Genomic DNA, 23,876 nt, shown 5'->3' with positions numbered 1-23,876 from the left:
GCCACGTCACATTTTGCATCATAAAATACCACTATTATTTTATTATTATAATAATTTAGGTCAAAATTGTATTAACTTTATTCAAAATGTCTATATATTATAATTACTTTATTTTAAATTGTTACAATATGTAATAATTTTATCCAAAATTATTACAATTAGTAGTAACTTTTTTAAAAAATTATTACAATTTATAATATTTTTTGTCAATGCTGTTAAAATATAAAATAATTTAGAAGATTTTTTTTATCAAAATTATTATATGTTATAGTAGTTTTAAATAAAATGGTTATTGAATCAAATTTAACAAAATTGGAATGATTTTTGATAAGTTAGAATAATTTCATTATTATTTTTAACATAACAGTGTTATATGTATAATAATTTCCATTAAATAGGAATAATTTTATTTTATATTTTAATAATTTTGATAAAAATAGTAGATTTTTTTTAAAAAAATGGAAAATAGGATAGCTGCTGTTTTGATATTTTAAAAAATTAGGATATATTTTTATGATAAAAAAGTTGTGCCCATTTAATTATTATTTTCCCCAAATTTCCATTATCTATTAATTTCCGCGCATCGTTAACAGCTAAAGTGCGTGCCCTTATATTTTTTCTTTCCCTTACCTCTCCTTCTCCCCTCTTGTTTCCAAAGCTTTATCTCTCCAATTTCCCCAGGATTCGCTCTTTCCGCCGTCTTGCGACCGAAGGATCTCCGATCCGGGCACAGCCCTTCCATTATCGACGATGCCGCATCCATGCCTTCCCTCTCGTCGAGGGATACCGCGGTTTCGCCTCTCGCACATCGATCCGGTGAAGATTCCTTTCCTGCTCCCACGATCATCTTTTCCAGCAACGCCGAACTCTCCGATTCGTCAATTAGATGTCAGATCTTTTGTTTTCTTAGGACTAGGGTTTCATAATGTGCCTGCCTGAGCTCTTTTTGGATTAGGGATTTATTTATTTCATTGTTGTATTGGGCCTGGTTAGTGATTGGCTGATGCACCAGAAGCAACTTTCTTCGTTATGACCATAAACTGTATGTTTCGAGAATCCTTATCAAGGCTCTGCAGTTAGTTGCGAAGTTGAATTTAGGGACGGGAGGCGTTTTTTTTTTTTGTTTGTACAATATTTTTAAATGTATTTATCAGTGATTCAGAGGCCTAAGCTTCATTGTATACTTATCTTGAACTTTCATACTATCATTAATTAGTTACACGCTGATATTGAGGAATTTCTCCTGTCCACCTTCTTGTTCATGTTTTAATCCTTATCAGTTGAGCTTACCTCTACTTAGGCCCAAATCTAGATAACCCCATTTCTGTAATACTATCTATGGTGCATGTTCGGTTTCCAAGCCAATCGGCTCATGCATGCTCTTGGACTTATTTAACATCAGCTCATTGTTAGGTAGTCTATGTGCTGAAATGTTAAATTTCTTTAGAAGGTTCCACTATGCTTTAGAACGACAGTTTGTAGGCATAAGTACACAACACATGAGGTCTTCATATTTTTTATTATGATGATATCTGTAAACATTTATTAACAAACAAGTTTGAAGGACGATAAAGAAAGTTTTATTACATTCTTTTTTGGTTTTTTTATGCCTATAGATAAAGAAAGTTTATTACATGTGAGGTATTTTATGCACATGAAGTGACCATCTTTTAGACACCCAATAGCCTTAATACCATCTTTTGTAGATAAAATTCTTCACAATGTTCTTTTTTATATATAATTATCGATGAGTTGCCTCGTCGTCATTGATAATATAGTTGATATTTTCAGGCATAAAACTAAAATATTTTCAAAATATTTTGTTTCATCTCGTAGTTTTCTCTTCGTCATCATTTTTCAAAGTTTCGTGATATGACAACATTGTATACTTTTGATTAAATTGAATATCAAGCAACACATGAGAAAGTTGAACATTTAACATGTATCATATACCATGGCATGGCTAATTCTAATTTTTGTCATTATCCAGAAAAAAGGAGCAGTAATTGATGAAATGTTCTTGCCTTTTTTTTTCATATACTTTGTAAGCTTATGAGAGAATGCCTTTGTTACATGCCTAATAATGGCAAATCTGTTGGGTACCTCTTCAACACTGTCTTTTATTTAGAATTAAAGATGGGTTGTTACCAATGGAGGGTGGAAATTGTTTGTTACCTGTGGGAAACGCTGTTGAGAGAAACATTATTGTTATGTTGCTTTCAGGTTATTCATTTTAAATAAGATCCTTCAATCTGTCATATCTTTTGTAGCCATTCTCATTGAAGGCTTAAGACAAGTTCCCATATTTTTCTTATATAGAATTAAATAAAATGAATTTTAGGGCATTTTATTTGTCGTTGATAGAAGGTATGGAGCTAGGATATGTGGCTATGATAATTTACAGGCAATAAAATATTTCTATATTTCTAGGTCACACACAATGAATTTTAATCTCTAGAAAATTAATTAAAATGTTGGTTAACATTATCATATATTAATATATATTTAGAAAGTGTCTTGAATATGATGATGTACACACAAGATTAATTTTACTTTAAGCTTCTTATCTGTAGTCCCTTACTATGTAGTTCAAAAATCTTACTATCTTGAAATGGGTATCTCTGCCACAAACAGAATATTCTTGTCCTCCTATTGATACTGGTATCCTAAAATATTTCTAGCCTTTGATGAGGCTACCATAGCATTAGGCCCTTATAGTCTTATGTCAGATCATTACATGATTTGAACCTACCCAGGATAACTTAACGACAATTTTACTTTTCCATAGAAAGTTTTGAATTCATTCTGCTTATTGAGGCTCATTGCAACTTTTATGTAGCATCCCAAACATTTCTCTTCCTTTTCCTTCCAAAATTTCTTTTGTTCCCAATCCAGTTATTCCATTTGAGCTAATTTCTTTTCTTTTTACCCCTCTTTCCTGCACATAGTTGGCAAGCGAGGAACTTTTACCCAATGAAGTAGTCTGCATAGGCTGCACTAACTGCTCAAGATCTTGTTCAGAATCCTGTGATTGCACTAGTTATGTATATAATGAAAAAATAAATTCTTCTGGACATGCATTACCTGAACATGGATCAACAAAATGTGCTAGTGACACAAATGATTTCTTCCCTCACAGTCATGCTGTCACGTGCTCATCATGTTGGTACACTTCTGCTTCCCATACTTAGTTTTTTGTTGGTTCCTATGACTTTTTTTTTGTAACTCACGTGAGCATAATCTTATAATTGTATACAACACTTAGGTGTTCATATGATGGTTGTGGTTCCTCCTGTTTGCACGAACATGTGGATGTAGGCCCTTATGTTGCAATGGAAGGAAGTTCTCAATCTTTTAGTAATATCTGCGAGCTACCTCATGGTACTGGTGCCACACTTACCCAGAACAGTAGTGGTGATGGATATGCTCAATTTTCAATCAGTGGATGGATGTATGTTAATCAAAATGGCCATATGTGTGGACCGTACAGTCAAGAACAGCTTATCGAGGGCTTATCATCTGGATTCTTACCTGAAGAACTTCCTGTTTATCCTGTTATAAATGGAAGCATCAGTACTTCAGTAACCCTCAAATATTTGAAACAGTTTTCAAGCCCAAGATATTGCCCATCAAGTGTAGATGCCACGACAAGAGATGAAAATTCTCAGTTGGCAGGAAAGGATCCAGTTAGTTATTCCTCATTATATTCAAGAACATTACATGATGCAACGGTTACTGCTTCTCAAGGTTCTGGACAGGGAAAAAACAACACTGGAATGACCAAGTCTACATCATTGCTGATGAGGGTAAGTTAAAATTTATTCAAACAGATCAGTTAAGGTGCATTAATTTCCAAGCTCATGGATTTGTTTCTGATAGTCACTTTCAAGTGAAGAGAGCTGCTGGATGTTCGAGGATAAGGAAGGCATGAAACATGGGCCACATTCGCTTGCTGAACTGTGTTATTGGCATCACAACAGTTATCTTGAAGATTCATTAATGGTACGAATGAGTGTTTTTCTTGTTCAATCATAGACGAATTACGCTTTCCATTCTGTTCAATGTATTAAATTTTTTTCCTAAACCTTGGAAGGTTTGTTACAAATGTATGATTATTGATGGATTCTACAAATACTGCATTGTATTTGAACTACACAAGGATGTTATTTACAGTTTTTGCATGACTGCTTTCATCTTTTTAGTGAATTCTGGTTGATGGTCAATGGTAGAACCTTATGTTCCTTCAACCAAAGAGTTAATTTCGTATTGTACACGCTCTTTTTACTGGATTTGAAGCAATCAATATGCCAGTTTTCAGGATGAAAATTTGCAATCACAGCTAGTTGGGTCTTCTAATCTGTAAGCTTCTTCTGTGATCTTGTTGTGGATTATTTTTCCTTGATGACAATCTTATGAATTTTGTCTTATTTGCATGGGCCATTTAGACATTTGTTGAGTAAGGGTCTTATTATCTTTGTTCTTTCTTTCTATTGTTTTTTTGTTGTTTCTGCTGCTGGATACTCCTTTGATACTGGAAAGTACACGGCTCTTAGTCTTCAGTACACTTTACCTAGACAGACATTTGCAGAACTATATCATTTTGTTTTTTGAGTTATTTTTTGTAAAGTAGAAGCAATCTGAAGAGATAATAAATTAATGATGTATTTATACACTAAATTAATTTCTTAGTTTGTTCAGATAACATGTTTTTGTGTTTTTAGTCTATTATTTTTCTTTTTGGCAGGCACCTTTATTTCTTTCTATTTGAATGAATATTCTTATTATGGGAAATTTTCATTCTATGCGTATAGCGCAAACAATGCAATATCTCCATTTTATCTGCAATTTTTCAGTTTCATCCTTCATTTTTGGAGTTTCCTTCTGTAACTGAAGTGAGTTTCTTGTGGAAACTCAGTAAAAAGCCTTCCTTAGAAATGCTCATAATGGCTTATGGGAGGGATGCTTTTCTAGTAGGGGTGTAACTTGGCTGTGTTTAGTCATCGAGTTTGTTCAAACTTGTTTATGAAAAATCTTATCCAACCAAGAGCTTGAGCTTTTTAACGAGCTCAACTAACAACATTATTGCCCTTATAAATTAGGTAAATGTATATCTAATCCATGAATTTTATTTTATTTTATTATTTTTAATATATTATGAGTAATTTAAGATTATGAAAATTTATAAATAAATGACTATTTTTTAATTTTTTATATATTTGAATAAAAAATTAAGAAATAAACTTACAATTAAATATTACACAAGTTAATAAATAAGTTTAATTCATAAATTATTCTTGAATTTTCTTCATGAATGTTGACGATCCAAACTTACTAGTGTTCAAGCTTCATTATTTTATATATATTTTTACTATTGAATGAATATAAACAAACTTTATTGAATCAAACACTAAGCTTGTTCACAAACGCCTGGTCCATTTACAACCCTATTTCCAGGGTTCACAAATTGGTAAACTTTATCTGGCTCTGAGCACATAATTCTGGCACTTCTTAGCTATCTGTGTAGTTTAAGGCTTTCTTGGCTGGTTGTTTGTTCAAGTGCTATTATCATTCAGATTCGTTTTTTCCTCTGCAAATGCTGTTAGACTTCTATGTTTTATAAAGTAGGATGCCTGTAAAAACTTATGGGCAAAAATGGTGATCTTGATATTTTGATGTTATGACACCAAGAATATGAACACATCAAGGCTAGCGACTCTCATAGTTCAGCCAATGGCTAAATTGGGTTCATTGCATTTGGAACCTTGGCACTTCTTAATTGTGTGTCAATACCTTTGTTGCTAATTCTGGTGATCCATTTGAGTGGTATTCCTATAATTTTGTGTTCCTCATTCCCCCAATCAATGAAATTTTGTAGAAAATCTATTTAATCTGTCTTACATGCTTGTTAAATTGCTTAGGCATTGTTGTTTTTCATAGGCTACATTCTATTCCTTATGTTTGACTGTGCAAATCTAGAAATTTTCTCCTATGCTGGTTATATTTTGTGCATAAGTTTTAATGTTTTATTAATTGTCTTATTTTTCATTCCTTTATTGGGCTCTAAGTCTTATCTTGATTGTCTGTTTTCTCTGTGGTTGAAGATTAGTCTAGGTTGGTAATTGTGCATATATAATAAAAGCAAAATTGTACAACCTTTTGATTAGTTTGTACTGGGATGCTAATCTCTTTTGTAAATGCTACCATCTTGAGCATTGAGAAGCTTGTGGTCAAATTTAGCACTGCTGAATAGCTGATACATAATTCCAACCTTCTAGGCTCAAACCATAAGAGAGTGAAAGGGAAGAAAATGCCACCTGTTTTGTTTACTTTAGTGGAAAGCAGCAAAATAAGGAAACACATTTTTTTTACACAATGACAGGTCCGTGTCCTGTTGTTCCCTTTTTCTGTAGTCATTTCACTGCTGCTGCTGAGTTGTATGTGGTCCACAATTGGTAAAATGATAAGCCATTTTCTATTCCTTTTTTTCTAGATCCTAGTAAACAACTTAATATGGTTCTCTCTCTTTCTTTCCCTCCCTTTCCTTTTCTTTCCTTTATTAGAGCATCCACAACACACTCCCATTATAACACCCACCACCTCATTAAAAAGCATGGGGTCCACTGCCACATACTCGTTATAACAACATATCTCTTTCACCTACATTCTTTTTAACATTAACACTTATTATTTATGCATTCCACCGTCCACTCAATCATCTTAAAATTATATCATATTAAATAAATATATTTTAAAAATATTTTAAAATATTTATAGATAAAATTTCAAACTAGCTGTTAAAAAATTAACCGTTTTATTCAATTTTTAATTTTAAAATGTATAACTTTTTAATAAAAGTTAAAACTAACAATTAATAAAATTTTATTTAATTTTAAAATAGCCGTTAAAACTAACCGTTTTAATAAATATAATTAAAAAATAAAAAAAATACAGGTGGGGTGGGCCAGCCTCCTGGCTAGCCCACCCCACTTTTAATTGAATGCATTCAATTGTTTGAATGCGTTCAACTGGAGGAGTGTTATAACACCCCTCTACAATGATGTTTAACACCAATGGGGTGTTATAACACCCCATTAGAGCATCCATTATGTAAGCAGGTGGGAAAGAAACTAAAGAAGAGGAAAGGAAAATAAATGATTTCTCTTTGTCATTTATGTTGAAATAAGGGAAAGGAAGATGAAACAGAATCAACACCATCCATATATGTCAAATAAACCCTTTTTATTTTGGTTTATGGAGAAATCGAGACAAGGGAGTTGAAACAGACATTTTTTTCCTATTTTTCCATACATAAGAATGATGCTTATATATTAATTATCGTCTTTCTGTAATCTATATTAACTACCCTGTAAATTCCATAGTGGAAAAGAATTTTGTTTTGTCTTCTCCTTTGTTTCCATTCAATTGAATAAGATGCTAGAGGAAATTATGATTGATTTGTTTGTTTTTCTTTCCCTTAACTTAAATTCCTTTACTTAAATGGGTTTCTTTCCCCTCCATTTTTCTCTCTCTTAATAAATAAAAGGACTGAACTAACTTAGTGTTAATAATACCACTTTTATTTGAAGATTCATCATGATGCTAGAGTATCTCCCTGCTTTCACACTGTCTTGGTAGATGTTTTAGTTTCTTTCCACGAAGGTGTTTCCCATTGTGGATTTCAATTTGTGTCAAACAATCCAGCAGAAATTAGCTCGACCCCGTGACTATATTATGACACAAATTGGCATGGGTTCGAGCTAATTTCTGATAGATTGTTTACTTCCACATCGGCCATAGCCGACTTCATTGTATTTGTGAAAAGCTGTTGGCAACCAGCATGCCAATAGTGCATTTTGGATTACAGAATATTGCTTCTTAATGTGTATTCTTAATTTTTTATTTTATAACAAAGGAGGGAGGTGTTCTCTGCTAAACTAGTATGAAAATGCTTATGGTTGTCTCCTCCAAGATATGATGCCTCTTATTTGTCTGTGCTATTCGCTCAGCCTTCTAATAGGCATTTCCATTCGGCAACTTATGTTCTTCTTAAAAAAACAGTAAGAGTTTATCATTAAAACTACTTGCAAATCTTTATTGCTTGCTTGAGAACAGGATAAGTTTGCATGATATGATCCTTGCTATGAGAACTTTTTGTTCTGTCATATTATTAAATGGATTAGAGGTCTAAGCTGGCTGGCATATATTGGAGGCAAGTTTTTTGTTATATTCAGTTGCAATGCTGAAGACTTGGTTAGCAAGTGATAAAATTCATTTAAATATAGATGAGGATATAGTAGGGGATTGAGTCCAATGACATAGGAGGATTTGTATATTCCATTTGGTTATTGTTGTTGTATTCAGTTGCAATGCCGTATGGTATTTAATACATTTTTTTTATAGTCCTTGTTGTGGTCTATAAGCTCAATTTTCTTATCCGTTGCTTAAACTCCATCCTTTTGTAGATCTACCATGTGGACAATAGGTTGGGGCCATTTTCTCTTGCTGTTTTAGTTGAAGAATGGAGCAGAATTAACTGTGAGAATATATCTGAAAATGATATTAAGAGCGAGGGTGATGATGCTGAATTAGACAATTCTTTCATGAATCTATTGTTTAATTCATCAGAAGAAATCTCAATTCAGCTGCACTCTGCCATAATGAAAGCAGCTCGTCGAGTCCTACTGGACGAAATATTTAGCACTATCATCCCTGAGTTTATCTCAACAAAGAAAGCTCAACGGCATCTTAGGGCTGAGTCTATGGATAAGAATGCTAAAACCTATGATCTATCGAAAGGGAAGGTAATGATTGTTTGTGAGAGCAATTTTACTTATTGAACCATCTTTCATAAAAAATGTTGCTGAACCTCTTTCTCTTAATTGACAAGTGGCACATAACACATTTCTTTGTAGGAACAAGCTCCTCTTAACGTGCTACAAGAAGTCAATTCTTCACAGCAAACATGTTCTATAATTGCTGACATCCATGAAAACATTAAAGAAGTATTATTAGAAACTAGCAAATTTTGTTACTATGACTGTATGAAAGTTTTGTGGGACTCGGTCTTGTATGATCCTGTAATGGAGTATTGTGGTGCATGGCTCAAGAAAAAGCGATGGTCTGGCTTACAATGTTCATCCTCAATTGTTAATTCTGAGGTGCAGGATCCAAATCACATGGATATGGTGCTAAAGAATGCTGATAAAGTAATGATTTTAATTTCCATATAATGTTCTTTCTGTCAACTTGTTTATCTTTAGGAAATATCTTTTCTCTACATGGTGTAGTGTTGATGTTTTTTTTAGGTCATGGAGTTGGAACCAGTATCTTCAAGACATGATATGGATTTCCCTCCGGGATTTGGACCTAACATAGGGGCCCTAGATACTTGTGCTCAGTCATCTTTGACTTCAGAAGGCAGTTGTCTGGTGAAGGAAGTGGACGTGACAAAGGATTCCACTTCCTTATTTGGAACTCTGACTATTATCCTGGGAAGTTTGGAAAATCAATTATTTGTGTCAGCCAAGGTATCTTTATTTCAATTTTTTGAAGGTGTCATCAAAGATGCGTTGACAGATTTACTTTGTTCAACAGTCGAGGACAATTCAACCGCTGTAAGTGACTTACAATTACATTTGTACTTCATTTTTTTGGGTATTGTCATTATATTATTCTTTTTCATCTTCGATTATTGAGATGCATTGTTTAGTTACTTGTTTTGTGCTGATATGGCATCCTCGTAATGTCATTCATTGGACCTCATGTCTTTACATGATCTAATCATTAATTGTTCTAGGTACAGGGCATGGTCAATTTGACCGAAAACCACGATGAGTCTCCATCTTGCTCAGTTGATATGACTGCTGGTGCAGTGACAAAGCCTTATGGTAAGCATGTCTTTTTCTTTTATTTTCTTTCTGTGGAATTTTTCTTTTGTTCTTTGATCGCAGAATTCTTGTGTTTTGGTACAGAATCAACTGTAGCTCTTGAACAGTTGTGCAATGCTTTTGAGCTGTTGAACTCATCAAATAGCTCCAGTTTTTATGATAAGTCGGATGTCTTTTTGGATGAACCACCACCTCCTGGTCTGGATGATTGTTCACCTTTGGTTCTTGATCAGAAAGCTAAATTCCGCCCTGGAAAGTCAACTGAATATATTCCTGTCATTAATAAGTATTTGGCTTTAGCTGTTTTTCGTCAAAGGCTTCATGAACAAGTTCTTAACGAGTGGAAGCCCTTTTACTACAGTGATTCATTTTGCAAACATTTCCTTTCATGCAAGGCTTTGAGAAAATTTCAAGTAAATGTCACTGATGTTGACTGCAAGGGACACCGTCTGAAAGACTTTGTTTTGGTATATTCTTAACTTTTCTTTGCCTATTTTTGCTCTTCAGTTATGCCTTATCTCCTCTTTTGTGAGAGTAAGGAAATACCTAGCTAGGTTGATGGTTGATCACTTCTGTATCACTGCCTTTTTTTAGGGTCAAGCTTCTAATGATGCACAAGATGGTAACTCTGCTCCATCTGCTGCTTTAGAGAAACACAAAGAAAGATCCAAGATATCTAACAGTTTACTGTTATTTGATGATTCTTTGAGGACTGGTAAATATAAATATTTCCGTAAGAAAAGATTTGGCAAGCAAATATCTGAGCCCCTAGCAACTTCAAGTTGTTCTGGGTTTCCTGAGCAACCTATGGACACTCTGCGAGTGCAAAAGAAGGATAAATCAATGTCAAGGCCTCTAGTTAAAAAGACTGCACACAAGTCAAGTTCTCGTGAACTAGAAAGTCACAATATTGATCATCAGTGCAAACCATCAGTGCTAGCTTTGAACGAGAAAGAATCATCTGAATCTTGCAGTGTACCAAGAAAAAGGCGGAGATTGAGGAAGGCTTATGAGTGTCAGAAAGAACCATCTGTACCTCCATGCAGTTCTGGATTGAATTTTATGAATGATGCAGATTCTAATATTGATGATTTACTTGGCATAGCTAAATTGGGTTTTCTTGGTCAGAAGCATGAGGCAGATGATTGTAAAGAATCATCAGATCTTTGTGACATACAGGATGTTTGTGATATACCAAGAAAAAAGCACAAGTTAAAGAAAGCTGCTCATAGGAGCTGTGAGGATGCTTGTTCACTGTCTTCCCATGCTGAATTGACAACAACTGATACATATAATCTTGTTGATGATTGCTATATGGTTCAAGGGATTTCCACTGGTAATGGAAAAGACAGGTTGGATGCTATCTTAGTTTCGAAGCAGGATTCTGACATGAACAACAAAGTTGATGACACTGATCACTTTAGTTTGAGCATACAGGAAAGACAAAAGGAACTGCCCATTTCTAATGATAATGCAAACTGTAAGAATATAATTCACTTTGTTTCGGTTATGAATTTTTCTTAGCTTCCATTAAACAGTCAATTTATTGTTTCTGTTTCCTTCAATTCAGTAGCAAGAAGAAAATCCCAGCTTAAGAGGAAGGTTGAGTTGAATGAACTACCACCTCCTAAAAGTTCAAAAATATCATCTATACGGTCAGAGAAGATATCAAAGAAAAAACGCGTGGCAAAGAAGAAGGTTAAAGCTACATTACCATGTCCAAAGTCAGATGGTTGCGCTCGGTGTGCAATCAACGGGTGGGACTGGCATAAGTGGTCAAAAACTGCACTTCCATCTGATAGGGCGCGTGTGAGAGGAATTCGTAAAAACTATTCATTAGATTTTCATATTAATGCTCCACATAATATAAATCCGAGGGGCCCTTCTGCAAGGACAAATAGGGTTAAGTATCGGAATCTTCTTGCTGCTGCCGAGGGTGCTGATATATTGAAAGTCACTCAGTTGAAGGTGCGAGAGAGAACCACTTTCTTATAGTGTTTTCAAGTCTTGATATTTTACAAGCTCTCTTCACTTAATAGGCAAGAAAGAAACGGCTGCGGTTTCAAAGGAGCAAAATACATGATTGGGGTCTGGTTGCTCTTGAGCCAATTGATGCAGAAGATTTTGTCATTGAATATGTAGGGGAGTTGATCCGCCGTCGAGTAAGTTATGTTCTTTTAGCACTATACTTTTTTCTTCTTTTGGAAAAAAAATTCAGCAGCACTTTTCGTGCAGATATCTGATATACGTGAGCACCTATATGAAAGGATGGGAATCGGCAGTAGTTATCTCTTTAGATTGGATGATGATTATGTGGTGGGTAATTTTTCCTATGCTTTAACTTGTTTTGTTTTTCAAATTCATATTATTCATATTTGTTTAATTCAATCTAGTATTTCTTATATATAATTTGTCGTCATACTTTATCTATGGCATCACTTTAGCTAATATACTCTTTTTAATTCTGAATATTGTGTTTTATTATAGATATAACTCTAGGTGTAACATATTTCAGAATTGTCTTTTTTTGTAACATTCTTTCATATCCATCTTCTTCTCTTTCAATGCTTAATGTTCAGGATGTTTCTTCTCTCTGTCCAATTATTTAATCATTTCCATGATTTTCCTTGATGTTTTTATAATTTGATTCACTGATTTAACTTTCTGAGTGTTTAGAGCAAGAAATAGGCTGTCATTGCAATTACCTACCAAGTAATACATATTTTGTGGATCCTCAATTTTGTACCACTCATGCTAATTACCTGTTCCAATACTAACAATGTATTTGTGCATCGATTGCCGATTCTTCTATTTTTATATTGTTGCATATGACTATTTGCAGTCTTCTATTTTGTAGGTTGATGCAACCAAACGTGGTGGATTAGCAAGGTTTATAAATCATTCCTGTGAGGTAATATCATTGATTCTTCTCAATTTTTACTGTGTTTCGACTTTCGGAACATGATCATCCTTTTTACAGCCAAACTGTTATACAAAAGTTATTACCGTTGAGGGTCAGAAAAAGATTTTTATTTATGCGAAGCGACATATATCAGCTGGCGAAGAAATAACATACAATTACAAATTTCCTCTAGAAGAACAAAAGATTCCATGCAATTGTGGTTCTCAAAGGTATGCTAGCTGATGTTGATTGTCATAAGCAATTCCAAATTTTGGATTTATATTGTTTGCAAATATTTATTTTTCATTTGATTTGATAAATGCTGGTTTAACATATCCTTCCCAGTTGATATTGTATTTGGTGTTTCAAAACGTTTTTTGAATGCATGTTGTTTGACCGTTGTCATAATATAGCTGTAATGCATTGAGGTTTATTCACATTACATAGACCAAAATAGGATCAAATCCAATTTATTGTCTGTTGAGTTTTTCATTTTTATGTCACAATGTTCAGTCTTTCTTTTGTGTTTTGTAGTGTTTTTTGAATTTATGCTACTTGCTAAAATAGGTTTCAAAATTGAACACGTGTGCACCATCTTAGGGAATGTTTAGTATGGCAAGTCAAAATCAGAAATGAAATGGTGGAATGGTCATTTTACTATTTTGTTTCATCTCATTTGACTTGAATTGTTTAGGAGAATGGCTCGAAATATAATTATAGTATGATTTTCTAAAATTACCTTTTTGTTTTATGCACAACCATATTAGAAAACCAAATAAAATGATTTTTCAAAGGTGAAATGTTCGTTCCAGGTCAAATCCTGAATGAATGTTATATTCTCTTCCTATGGACATTTTGGACTGTTGGCCCATTCAAAAATTAGAACAATTCATACAAGGATTGACAATTCTGTTCTGGGTTTCATTCCAGTATAGCATAACACCCATAGTGGCCATCTGTTCTTTTCCTTGTGTCATTCGTATGCTTGTTTTACATCTTTATTACGTGACACCAAGCATTCTTGAGGTGAAAGAAGACTCCAATAAATATTGATCTAACTAACCAATTTAAAAAAATTCTGTTGATTACACCAAGACTCAATTGTTTGGAGGAAAAACCCAAAAACACCAATTCTGTTGATTCCCCCAAGACTATTAAGTTGCCAGACTCCAAGTTTCTTAGTTGCAGGGACAGCTCGGTTGTCTAAATGACTCCAATCGACCTTATGTCGCTATCATGAATTTATCATTGTAAATATTGTAGTCCTTTATCTTTCTTTCTGCAGACTATTTAGTCCCTATCTGTAATATTTCATCAATATTCTTGTAAGACATGTTTAAATTTTCAGTTTTTTGGACCTTTTACATTTTTTAAAAAATCTTTCCAGAAGTTGAAGGATAGCTTAAGATGTTGCATATTCTATATTCTGGAAAATCAAATTTTGCAAGGGAGAGAGATGCTCAAGACTAAAATTTTATCTGAAACAGTTAGTTGGTATTTGAGATACTTGACATGCTAATATTCTCCTTTTGTTAGGTGTCGAGGATCCATGAACTGAAAAAAGTTGCTATGCATGGTGAGCATTTGTGTTAGATTTACTCCTCAACTTTGTGAAATATCTTTTCATCTCTACTGATGTTTTATGAACTTTCATTTTGGCCTTTCTAGGGCTTTGTGCCTGTACTGGTGGTTGCATTGTTTTTGATTAGCTTCAAAGGTATCAAAGTGTTATTTGATAATTACATCCCCGATATGTGTCACCTCAGGCAACATCGATGAAGTGGAAGTTAACACTTTTGGATGGTCTGCTACTATATCTTTTTTACCTATCCTCATTGATGAGTTTGATCTGCAGTCAGTATGCTGCGCTTTGTTTGCTTGACATCCTTTATGATTTAAGAGATTGAATATGTTTGCTGCTGAAGGGCAAATCATCAAAAAGAAACATATAAGTAATCCAAAGAATAGGCTTATCCTTCATGTTCTATAATTTTTAAACACTTTCCTTGGCTTCCACAAAGTTTATTCAGAATAAAGGAGCAGGTTGCATTTGTCTTACATGATAGATGCCCAGGTGCTCATATATAATTCTGACATCAGTGATGTGTTGCCCAATACCAAATCATGCCCGAGACCGGGTGCAGTATAGAGTACGAGTAAAGGCTAGGGGCTGGTGAAGGTATGACGGCTATAGTCGTGCAAGTCACATAGATAGGAAAGGGACAGACACAAGCAGTGGGCCTAAGATAGCAATTCCTTGAGTGGGGGACTAGGAGGCACAGATAGTTCAGTAATCAGGAGCTTAGGTAGATACAGGTTGATTGTTAAGTTAATAGGTATCACATTTTTTAGTCTGGAGCTTTAAATGACCTAAACATTCAATTTACCGATTACTACACTTGAATCCAACCTGAGATCTGGAATTTCCAGACTTGTCAGGTCTGTGGTGCTTGTTGGTTGATTTTTGCCAGCCTAGCTTCTAAAGCCTAAGGAAACCCCTAAACTTCATCCTCTGAGATTAGGACAAATATTGTTTATGTTAGGGATAAGAGAGAGTTTGCATAATTATGTATAAATGGTTAAAAGTGATCTAAATGATCTTGACAGTGGTGTGATGATAGTATGACCTTAGAGTTCGGTACTGGGATTTGCGCTGATCCCTGCAGTTTTGAGTTACTTTAAATTGCATCCTGAAATATGGATAGTATAGTTGTCATAATCTTACTATTCGTTAGTTGTATCATACATATGAACCAAAATGAAAAGAATAATGATGATTTATCTCAATTCAATATATTAGATACAAGTTAAGTCTAACAAAACCCATTAAGAAAATAAATTAAACCCAAATTTCACATGGAGACACAATTGATGAGAGCCAAATTGGACCGGACATGAATGCTCAAAATGATAGGAAGGCAAAGTTGATGGTGATTTATAATTTATATTATAGCAAATTCATCGTTCATCTAATGACAATTGTCTTTTTATATGAAAACCATTTGACAACGAAATTCTCATTTCATTTAATCTTATTGAAAGAAACAAACAATAATTATTCCTTGTTAAGATATGAACTTTTGTACTTTTGTTTTTGAATCATCATTAACTTCATCTGACACTGTTATGTTGTTTAATAAAATATTTTATTATTTTATACTTTTTTGGATGTCAAAACTACTCTAGATGAAGTAGATCTTTTTAAACACATTTAATAAATTTTTAATTGAATCTTATGATTTATGATTCATGACTCAAGAATTCATCAAAATGGTTCACAATATGGACGATGATTTGACAACCTTGATGGATATAGGGTTCATTTAGAAGTACATAGGTGAAATTTCAACGTATCAATGGTGCATGTGCATATGAATATTTAAAGCATTTTTTAGAATCTTTATATTCTATATTCAAAATAGACTAAGATGCAAATGCTTCAAAAACATGCAATTCAGAAACTGATATATGTATATTTTTTCCAAGTTTGCTTGATATGCGATTTTTGTTCATAATGATTCCATCTCAATTTGTTCTGTTGTACTATGCTTACCATACGTAATGCTCATTTCTGTGGATGTATAACTTCAATTTTGAACAACATGTTTCAGGCGAAGCAAAATGCTTGCTCGATTTCTTCGCTAACTGCTCACAAGCTCCTGCATCAAGGTTAATAAATTGTTGTCCCTTCAATATACGTGAGGTTGTTGAAATTTGTAAATTTTGTATCGGATATAACTTGAATGATTCATTGATTTATAGTAAAGAGTAGCAACCACCAATAGCACGGTGCATTTCTCTCCATCTCTTTAAAGTTGTAGTCTTATATTGCCTGCTCCAACTACTTAAGATATAAGTTATACCTAATTTCACATCCATCTTCCATTCAATTCTGTTAGTACATTTTGCAGAAAGATGAATGGCTTGGTGCATCAGAATTTTGTAAAGGCCTAAACCCTGTCCTTGTGTAGTTGGCTGCTGTTTGTAGTTCGATGGATCTTCTAATGGATTGGTCCCCCTCCAAATAAGAGTAGACTGGATGTGACAATACCTTTCTACTCCTGTGGCTAATTACTAATGCTATTTTTTTGTATCACCATTTTTCCAAAGTATTGATGCATGCAACTGGATCTCGGACTTGTTTCAATATCCTTAATTAGTTACTAGCGTGGCAACAAACACTACTCAAGATTCTAAGAACAAGGTGCCTGGAAATCATACTTAACAGGTGCTCATTTTTTCTTAGAATTATACGGAAGATTGGCTTAATATGTACCTTAAAGGCGGTAGATGAAACTCATCTATTCATCAACTATGGTCTGACTTCCATTGTTCTCGGTTATGCAAGCAAAATATGATGCTTGAAGTTGGCTCATGGTTACCGTGGTGTATCTTCAACTTCTTCCATTGTATTCATATGAAAGGGAGGTATGATTTCAATTTCCTAACGCTAGAGTAAAAAGTTCCTCTGTTGGGACAAATAAAGTCCCAAGTTCTAATGTCGTGTTTAGTGGCATCGTCACTCGCTTCATGGGATATTTCTTATTCAATTTTATAAAGGTCATGCGTGTTTCATTTGCGCACTTTATTTTTTTAATTCATGGCAATATCTGGTTGCAGGTATGGAAATTTTTACTGGCGAGATTACAAATGCTTTTGTGCGTGGTATGTTCTTCATTCCCAATTTGTCCGCATTTGATCGCGATTGATAAATCAGATTTAAACTTCGAAAGATATGTCATGGGCTGCCGTCCCTGTGTTTGCTTTTAGTGAGTGTTGGATCGAGGATAAGGTAAAGTAGGCTTCTACGAGCCACCGAAAATCAAAACAATGTGCTTGGGTATAAGGCCGATGAGCTCCAGATAGATAAATTTTGACAATCATTTTTAGTACATGTTTTGACAAATGTAGTCCGAACTTTCATTTTTCCACAAAACATAAATCTATATATATAACAATACATCCCATGTTATGATCAACAAAACTTTTTTTCTTCTAATTGATAAATTCATTATTAATCGTGTAACATTTGGTAGTAAGTATGATATTTGATTTCTTTCTTGAGTTTATTTAACTAATCGAGATTTTTAAATGGGCTAAGAACTGTCACCCGCTATTATGTTTGCCACTTGGCTCCCGTAAGTTTCCTAAAACAAACAGTAGTCAACTTTAACAATGGGCAATTGTGATAAATTTATTTATCATAGATTTTTAATATGAAAGTTCGGACTAGATTTGATCAAAACTTTCAAATTTTAGTTATTTTTTCTTCAGCAAACTAACAAATATTATAAAGCTTGTGCTACTGCCTTCAGCGCTACTTCACCTCAAGAGCAAGCAACTACCTTTTTAACTGTTAATCAGTATGGCCTCTTGTTAGGCTTTCTTCTTGCAGTTGGCTCTGGAGCAGCTCTACTGGTGAGTTTCTTCGGTTAGTTTGCACTCTTAATATTCATGTCCCTATTGCTAAACCTAGTTTCATCCGTTTGTTTAACATATTCCACTTCTTACTAAACAATGTTCATTGCTTGAACATCTATCTTTCGTTGGTATAGTGTCTCACTTCTGTTTAAGGGTTTATTTTTAGTGATATAATATTATAAATGATGGAATAAGATTTATGTAATTGGTCGAGATTAACACAGCTTGACAATCTTATCCTATCAATATTGAGTTTTCATGGAGATGCTTTGCGAAGACATAAAATCCTGAAAACTTTGTCCTGACTCAAAGGAATACTCAGTCGTCGACTTCACGGACAAAGCTGGAGGTCATTTGTTGACGAGAAGTTAGTCGATCATATTCTTTTCAGAGAGAACGGATGGAGAGAACCTGTCTCACTTTCCTAGTATTTGGCCAAGCAACATTATCGGTACAAGCATGTGGTCTGCATGGACCAGTGAAATTGTGTTTTCTTTTATAATAACTTGAAGATAGATTGAATGCTAGTGTAACAGTCAGGGGTCGATTGCAAGAGGTGATGATTTAGGGTCGATCTCGTCTTGTACCTAACGTCTGTGTACCTGCATGAACCTTCTTCCATATCCGTGAGATTGGCTCTAAAGGGGTCATTGAGGTAGCGGATTTATTTTTTTGAAAGGAAAAAAAAACTATTTATCTTAGTTAAAAAAAAAAAACCTAGTTGTGTGTCATCAACTCAACTTGATGATTGACCGCAAGAATCAGGAAAGTCAAACTCTGCTCTCGTCAAACTTTTTTTTCCCCTCAAGAAAACCTTCCGAGACCCATCAAAATAGCAAGTCAAATGTCTAACTCCTCAAGCTTTATCATAGTTAGCAGTTCTTTCTTCAAACTTAGTTTTGTAGAAGATACATGTTGGAATTCCATGCTCTAGTAGTTTATCTACATATTTAGCTTTGTTGCAATCTGAAATATTTGTATATCCATTTGCAAACCCTAAATAAATGTTCTTGATGATCCTCTCTGTTCATCCATTGAAGTGTACAGGAACAGTACAGAAGGCCCCTGGTCCTAACTATCCTACCTCATTCATGACGTCAAGGATAGCCGTAAGATTACTAGTTTGATAAATACAAGTCAAAGATTTGACCAGGGTTTGTAGAATAAATGTGAAACCATGCAGAATAAAATGTCCACTCATCTCAAAATTGCTTTCAGTGAGGCTTCCATGAAATTACACCATGGAGTAGTTTGCCAATTGAGTGTACCACAGGACAAACCTCTTCGGTGGCACTATGCATGGGAGAATAGTTTATCCTACACGGTGAGTAGATGGTGATTAAGGAGGAATTAATTAGTTATATAAAATAATTAAGAACAGAAGTGCAGATCCATTTCAAGGATATGTAAGTCTTGAGAAGACTAATTCAAAGCTGTAGGACATTTGAGTAAGATGATTGTTAATGTAGAGGCTAATATGCCTATTATGTCATATTATTGGCAATAACATTAAAGACATTTTTGGGCTGACGCTCATATTTTGTTGTTTGGAAAGAAGTCATGTTGTATCACTCGTGCTTATTTGATGTTTTGATGAAAATTAAATTTCTTTATTTCCCTTGCATTCCGAATAAAAAATTTACAACTAACAGTTCGTTATAAAATCATTGTTGACAGAGCAGGACTACTATATAGTTTTTATATCTTTATTCTTCTCAAAGCATAAACAGGGAAAATCAAAGGGGTCCACGAATGAGTCAAATGTTTGTCAGTCAAAAAAGCATTGTTTAGGTTCAGTGTACTTGAGAGAAGAGAGGAGAAAGAAAATTGTTCTTATTTATTTAATTTGTATCGTTAAATATAAAATTTATTTCTTAAAAAAATATGTACATCAAAGCACTAAACTCATTCATACTGTAAAGTCCTCCTTCAAATATTTTCAAAAAAGGCCAAAATAAGACTTTGTCTTGCTGATGAAAATTTGGAAACTTTCTAATCGTCTAGAACTGATCGGTTTGGTTCATTCTGGGTCAAACCGCGGGGGCTCAATGCGGTCGAGAAGATTATAGTCTTTATAAATTAGTGCTTAGTCGAGAAGAATTAGCGTAGCCTCGCTTCATCCTCCCTAATGAAGCTTCTCCTCCGCCCTGATCCTGTTCTGATGGCCGCTTTCTTCCTCTCCCTCTTCCTCCCTGCGCTCTCCCAGCTCTCGTCCGCCTCTGCCACAAATTCCTCGAACTCGCTTTCTTTCATCTTCCCCTCCTTCTACACCGTGGACAACGGCTCCAATCTCCTCCTTCTCCAGGACGCCGGATACAGTCAGGGAGCCCTCCAGATCACCCCCGACTCCAGCAACCCCAACCCTAACTACAACCTCACCAACAAAGCCGGCCGCGTCTTCCTCAACCGCGCTTTCAAGCTCTGGGAGGACCTCGCCAACGCCACCCGGCACGTGGTGTCCTTCAACACCTCCTTCAAGTTCAGCATATTCTACAATGGAACCGAACCAGGCGAAGGCCTCGCCTTCCTCATCGCTCCCTCCCTCGACGGCCCGCCGCCCGGCAGCGAGGGGCCCTTCCTTGGCCTCACCAACGCGACCCTAAATGGACAACCTGATAACCACTTTGTCGCCGTCGAGCTGGACACCGTCATGAGCAGCAACGCGAGCGACCCGAACGACAATCACGTCGGCCTCGACATTAACGGCGTTGTCTCAGAAAACACGACCAGCCTGACGTCGCTGGGCATCCAGATCGCCTCCGTCAATGCAACACAGACGAACATGGTGTGGATTGATTACGACGGTGGCGCGCGCGACATCCGGGTGTATATAGCTGTCGCCGACGAGTCAAAGCCGGCAGTTCCGGCTCTGCACGCGCCGCTGGATCTTAGCGAACACCTGAAGCAGCAATCCTACTTCGGCTTCGCGGCGTCGACGGGGGAGACTTACCAACTCAACTGCGTGCTGGCGTGGAATCTGACGGTGGAGATCTTGCCGGATGGGGACGACGACGGTCTCTCGAAGTGGAAGATGGGAGCGTTGATTGGCGGGGCAGCAGCAGCAGCGGCAGCGTTGGTGGTGGGTGTGGTGGCGGGGTTGTACATGAGGCGGAGGAGGGGCGTGGGCCAGAGCGCAGTGGTGGCGTGGACGCTCAAGAGTCTGCCGGGGACGCCGAGGAAGTTCGAGTTCAGGGAGCTGCGGAGGGCGACGAGGAACTTCGATGAAAAAATGAAACTGGGGCAGGGTGGTTTCGGGGTGGTCTACCGGGGGATTCTGCAAGAGGAGAATAACCGCGACGTGGCGGTGAAGAAGTTCTCCAGGGGAAGCAGCGGCACCGACGACTTCCTCAAGGAGCTCACTATCATCAACCGCCTCCGTCACAAGCATCTCGTCCCCCTCGTCGGTGAGTCCTTCAATCCAGCTAGAAAAATCCATTTCTCGATCGAGGAGAAAATGTGATCAATCCATCGATTAATTGCAAGCATGCTTCAGGGTGGTGTCACGAAAAGGGGATTCTGCTTCTGGTGTACGAGTACATGCCGAACGGCAGCCTGGACCAACACCTCTACGGCGGCGGCGGCGGCGGCGACGATGGGCGGCCTCTGTTGGGTTGGGAGCGGCGGTACAACATCGTGGCCGGAGTGGCCTCGGCCCTGCACTACCTCCACGACGAGTACGAGCAGCGCGTGATCCATCGGGACCTCAAGTCCTCCAACGTCATGCTGGACGTCGGTTTCGGCGCGCGCCTCGGCGACTTCGGCCTCGCGCGCGCGCTGGAGACCGACAAGACCTCGTACGCCGAGCTGGAGCTGGGTGGCATCCCCGGCACGCTTGGCTACATCGCCCCCGAGTGCTTCCACACCGGCAAGGCCACGCGCACCTCCGACGTCTTCGGCTTCGGGGCCGTCGTCCTCGAGGTCGTCTGCGGTCGCCGCCCCCGCGGCGACAACGCCCAGCTACTCTCCGACTGGGTCTGGAAGCTCCACGGCGACGGCCGCATCCTCAACGCCGTCGACCCGCGCCTCGCCCCAGAGTTCGACGCCGAGGACGCCGAGCGCCTCCTCCTCCTCGGCCTCGCCTGCAGCCACCCAATCGCCGCCGAACGCCCTAAAGCGGACGCCATCGTCCAGATCCTGTCCCGCTCGGTGCCTCCGCCGACCTTGCCGGCCATCAAGCCCTCCTTCGTGTGGCCATCCGATCCGGTGGACGACGACGACGAAGACGAGGAGGAGGCGCGGCGGCGGAGAACGGCGATGGTTAGCATCAGCATTACATCCTCCAACTATGCGTCATCGTCCGGGTACGCCACCTCGCAATACCTCAGCAGAGATGGACTTTCCTCAGTCTAATCGACAATCGAGACAAAATTAACGAAGACTTGGGAGGCCGCACAGTGCAGTACAGTAAACAAATTGGAAGAAATCGACGAACAAGTTGGATCATCATTGCTTTCAGCGATAACGACTCTGATCATAAGTCTCGTAGTTTACCTTCTTCTGCTCTATCTGCAGGGTTTGGTTGTTTCCTTGTCATTTCTTCGGCGTTAATATAGTCGTCTTCTCCATCTGCATCATGAATCTCCATGGTCATCTAGTAATAAACGTCCTTCGTTTTCCTTCCTGTCGTGTACTTGGACCGGAGAATAGCATGCTTGTAAAAAGTCAAAGTCAATAGCTTTCTATTATTGGTTCTTTTTGTCACATGCATTTATTTATTTTCTTAAAATATACTATTTTTCCGCTTTACTCCATGCTCATTTTTCTTAAAATATACATTAATTTCCTAGAATGTTTTTTTATTTTAAATTTTAAAAAAAAATGTTTTTATGTATTTTTGTTTTTAAAAGCTAAATTATTTTAGTTGATAACGAGTATCTGTGAAATAGCTTGACTGATTAAAAATACAAAACTGCCCATTGAGTTGCATAATAAAAATTTTTCTATAATTTTTTTAAAAATATTTTTTTTTTATTTTTTAAAAGAAACTCAGTTTATTTTAAATTGGGATAAATGAAATTATTTGATGAAATTGACTAAGACACTTATAAATAAAATTATTTCAACTTTAAAAGTTTTGTTATTTTATGGCACTTATAAATTAAAAAGCATATTGATACATTTAAACTTTTTAATTTTTTAAATAATCTTTATAATAAAATTTTAATTTGTTTATCTTATCGTATGCGCTGAGGTAAAAAAAAAAAATCTAGAATATATGAACATTTTTTAAGTAGAAAATTCATAATTGAGCCCAGAACATTTTATTGGATTAATGTAGCCCATGCATTGCGAAAATCTCCATGGGCCTTGCAATTTTTTCATAGAAGACTTGACTTACTTTGCTTAACTGAAGAATTAGGAAGTTTTCTGTAAGATTTGAAAAAAAAAAAATTACACACAAAAAAATGCATCATTAGGCTCATCCGATTCAATTTATTATTTAATTTAATTTATTAGCCAAATCAGTTCAAGTTTGTTTATCGTACTGCAGCTTGCGAGACGCCAAGCAGAAGCAAAGACGCCAGAGCAAAGTAAACAGCGCAGGCGCTGCGCTGAACTGAGCTGAGCTGAGTTCAAGTCATTTGGACTTTGTATCATGTTGAAGCATGGTTGAAATGGATTTGTATTATAACTTGAAGGATTGTTTGATATGGATTTTGTATCAT

The 23,876-nt window shown here is 36.4% G+C and overlaps 2 protein-coding genes across 11 annotated transcripts; both read left to right on the top strand.

Moving 5' to 3' along the window:
- The first annotated feature begins 649 nt into the window (after positions 1-649).
- LOC141833003 (histone-lysine N-methyltransferase ATXR7-like) lies at positions 650-19,704 on the top strand. Of its 10 annotated transcripts, XR_012602184.1 has the most exons (21): positions 650-816; positions 2,949-3,166; positions 3,266-3,806; positions 3,880-4,002; positions 8,463-8,801; positions 8,913-9,206; positions 9,306-9,614; positions 9,797-9,887; positions 9,972-10,354; positions 10,482-11,367; positions 11,458-11,855; positions 11,927-12,049; positions 12,123-12,203; positions 12,745-12,798; positions 12,868-13,019; positions 14,326-14,365; positions 14,458-14,592; positions 16,401-16,458; positions 16,701-17,217; positions 17,410-18,207; positions 19,251-19,704. XR_012602184.1 is itself a non-coding variant. In XM_074720383.1 (17 exons), the coding sequence occupies exons 1-16, from the start codon at positions 751-753 to the stop codon at positions 14,345-14,347; spliced, it is 4,080 nt and encodes a 1,359-aa protein (XP_074576484.1). In that variant the 5' UTR covers positions 650-750; the 3' UTR covers positions 14,348-14,365; positions 16,401-16,690. The 10 variants fall into 10 exon arrangements, 1 of the variants encoding a protein (XP_074576484.1); XR_012602188.1 differs by lacking the exon at positions 19,251-19,704 and having other exon boundaries at positions 9,803-9,887; positions 17,410-18,747; XR_012602186.1 differs by lacking the exon at positions 19,251-19,704 and having other exon boundaries at positions 14,458-14,506; positions 17,036-17,217; positions 17,410-18,747.
- Positions 19,705-20,345: 641 nt separating this feature from the next.
- Positions 20,346-22,874, top strand: LOC141833236 (putative L-type lectin-domain containing receptor kinase S.5). The gene is made up of 2 exons (XM_074720630.1): positions 20,346-21,614; positions 21,704-22,874. The coding sequence occupies exons 1-2, from the start codon at positions 20,372-20,374 to the stop codon at positions 22,558-22,560; spliced, it is 2,100 nt and encodes a 699-aa protein (XP_074576731.1). The 5' UTR covers positions 20,346-20,371; the 3' UTR covers positions 22,561-22,874.
- The last annotated feature ends 1,002 nt before the right edge of the window (positions 22,875-23,876 follow it).

The sequence above is a fragment of the Curcuma longa genome, chromosome 8, assembly GCF_044706935.1.
Source record: "Curcuma longa cultivar G26 ecotype Majalengka, Jawa Barat chromosome 8, ITB_CL_G26_1.1, whole genome shotgun sequence".
NCBI classification, from domain to species: domain Eukaryota; kingdom Viridiplantae; phylum Streptophyta; class Magnoliopsida; order Zingiberales; family Zingiberaceae; genus Curcuma; species Curcuma longa.
This window is presented reverse-complemented; position numbering and strand designations above follow the sequence as displayed.

What these genes read in the sequence shown, in the direction of transcription:
- LOC141833003 (XM_074720383.1), top strand. Translation starts at nt 751, where the DNA reads ATGCCGCATCCATGCCTTCCCTCTCGTCGAGGGATACCGCGGTTTCGC. An exon ending in ATGATCTATCGAAAGGGAAG is followed by an intron (nt 8,802 to 8,912) that starts GTAATGATTGTT and finishes ATTTCTTTGTAG; the next exon opens with GAACAAGCTCCTCTTAACGT. An exon ending in TTATAAATCATTCCTGTGAG is followed by an intron (nt 12,799 to 12,867) that starts GTAATATCATTG and finishes TCCTTTTTACAG; the next exon opens with CCAAACTGTTATACAAAAGT.
- LOC141833236 (XM_074720630.1), top strand. Translation starts at nt 20,372, where the DNA reads ATGGCCGCTTTCTTCCTCTCCCTCTTCCTCCCTGCGCTCTCCCAGCTC. An exon ending in GCATCTCGTCCCCCTCGTCG is followed by an intron (nt 21,615 to 21,703) that starts GTGAGTCCTTCA and finishes AGCATGCTTCAG; the next exon opens with GGTGGTGTCACGAAAAGGGG.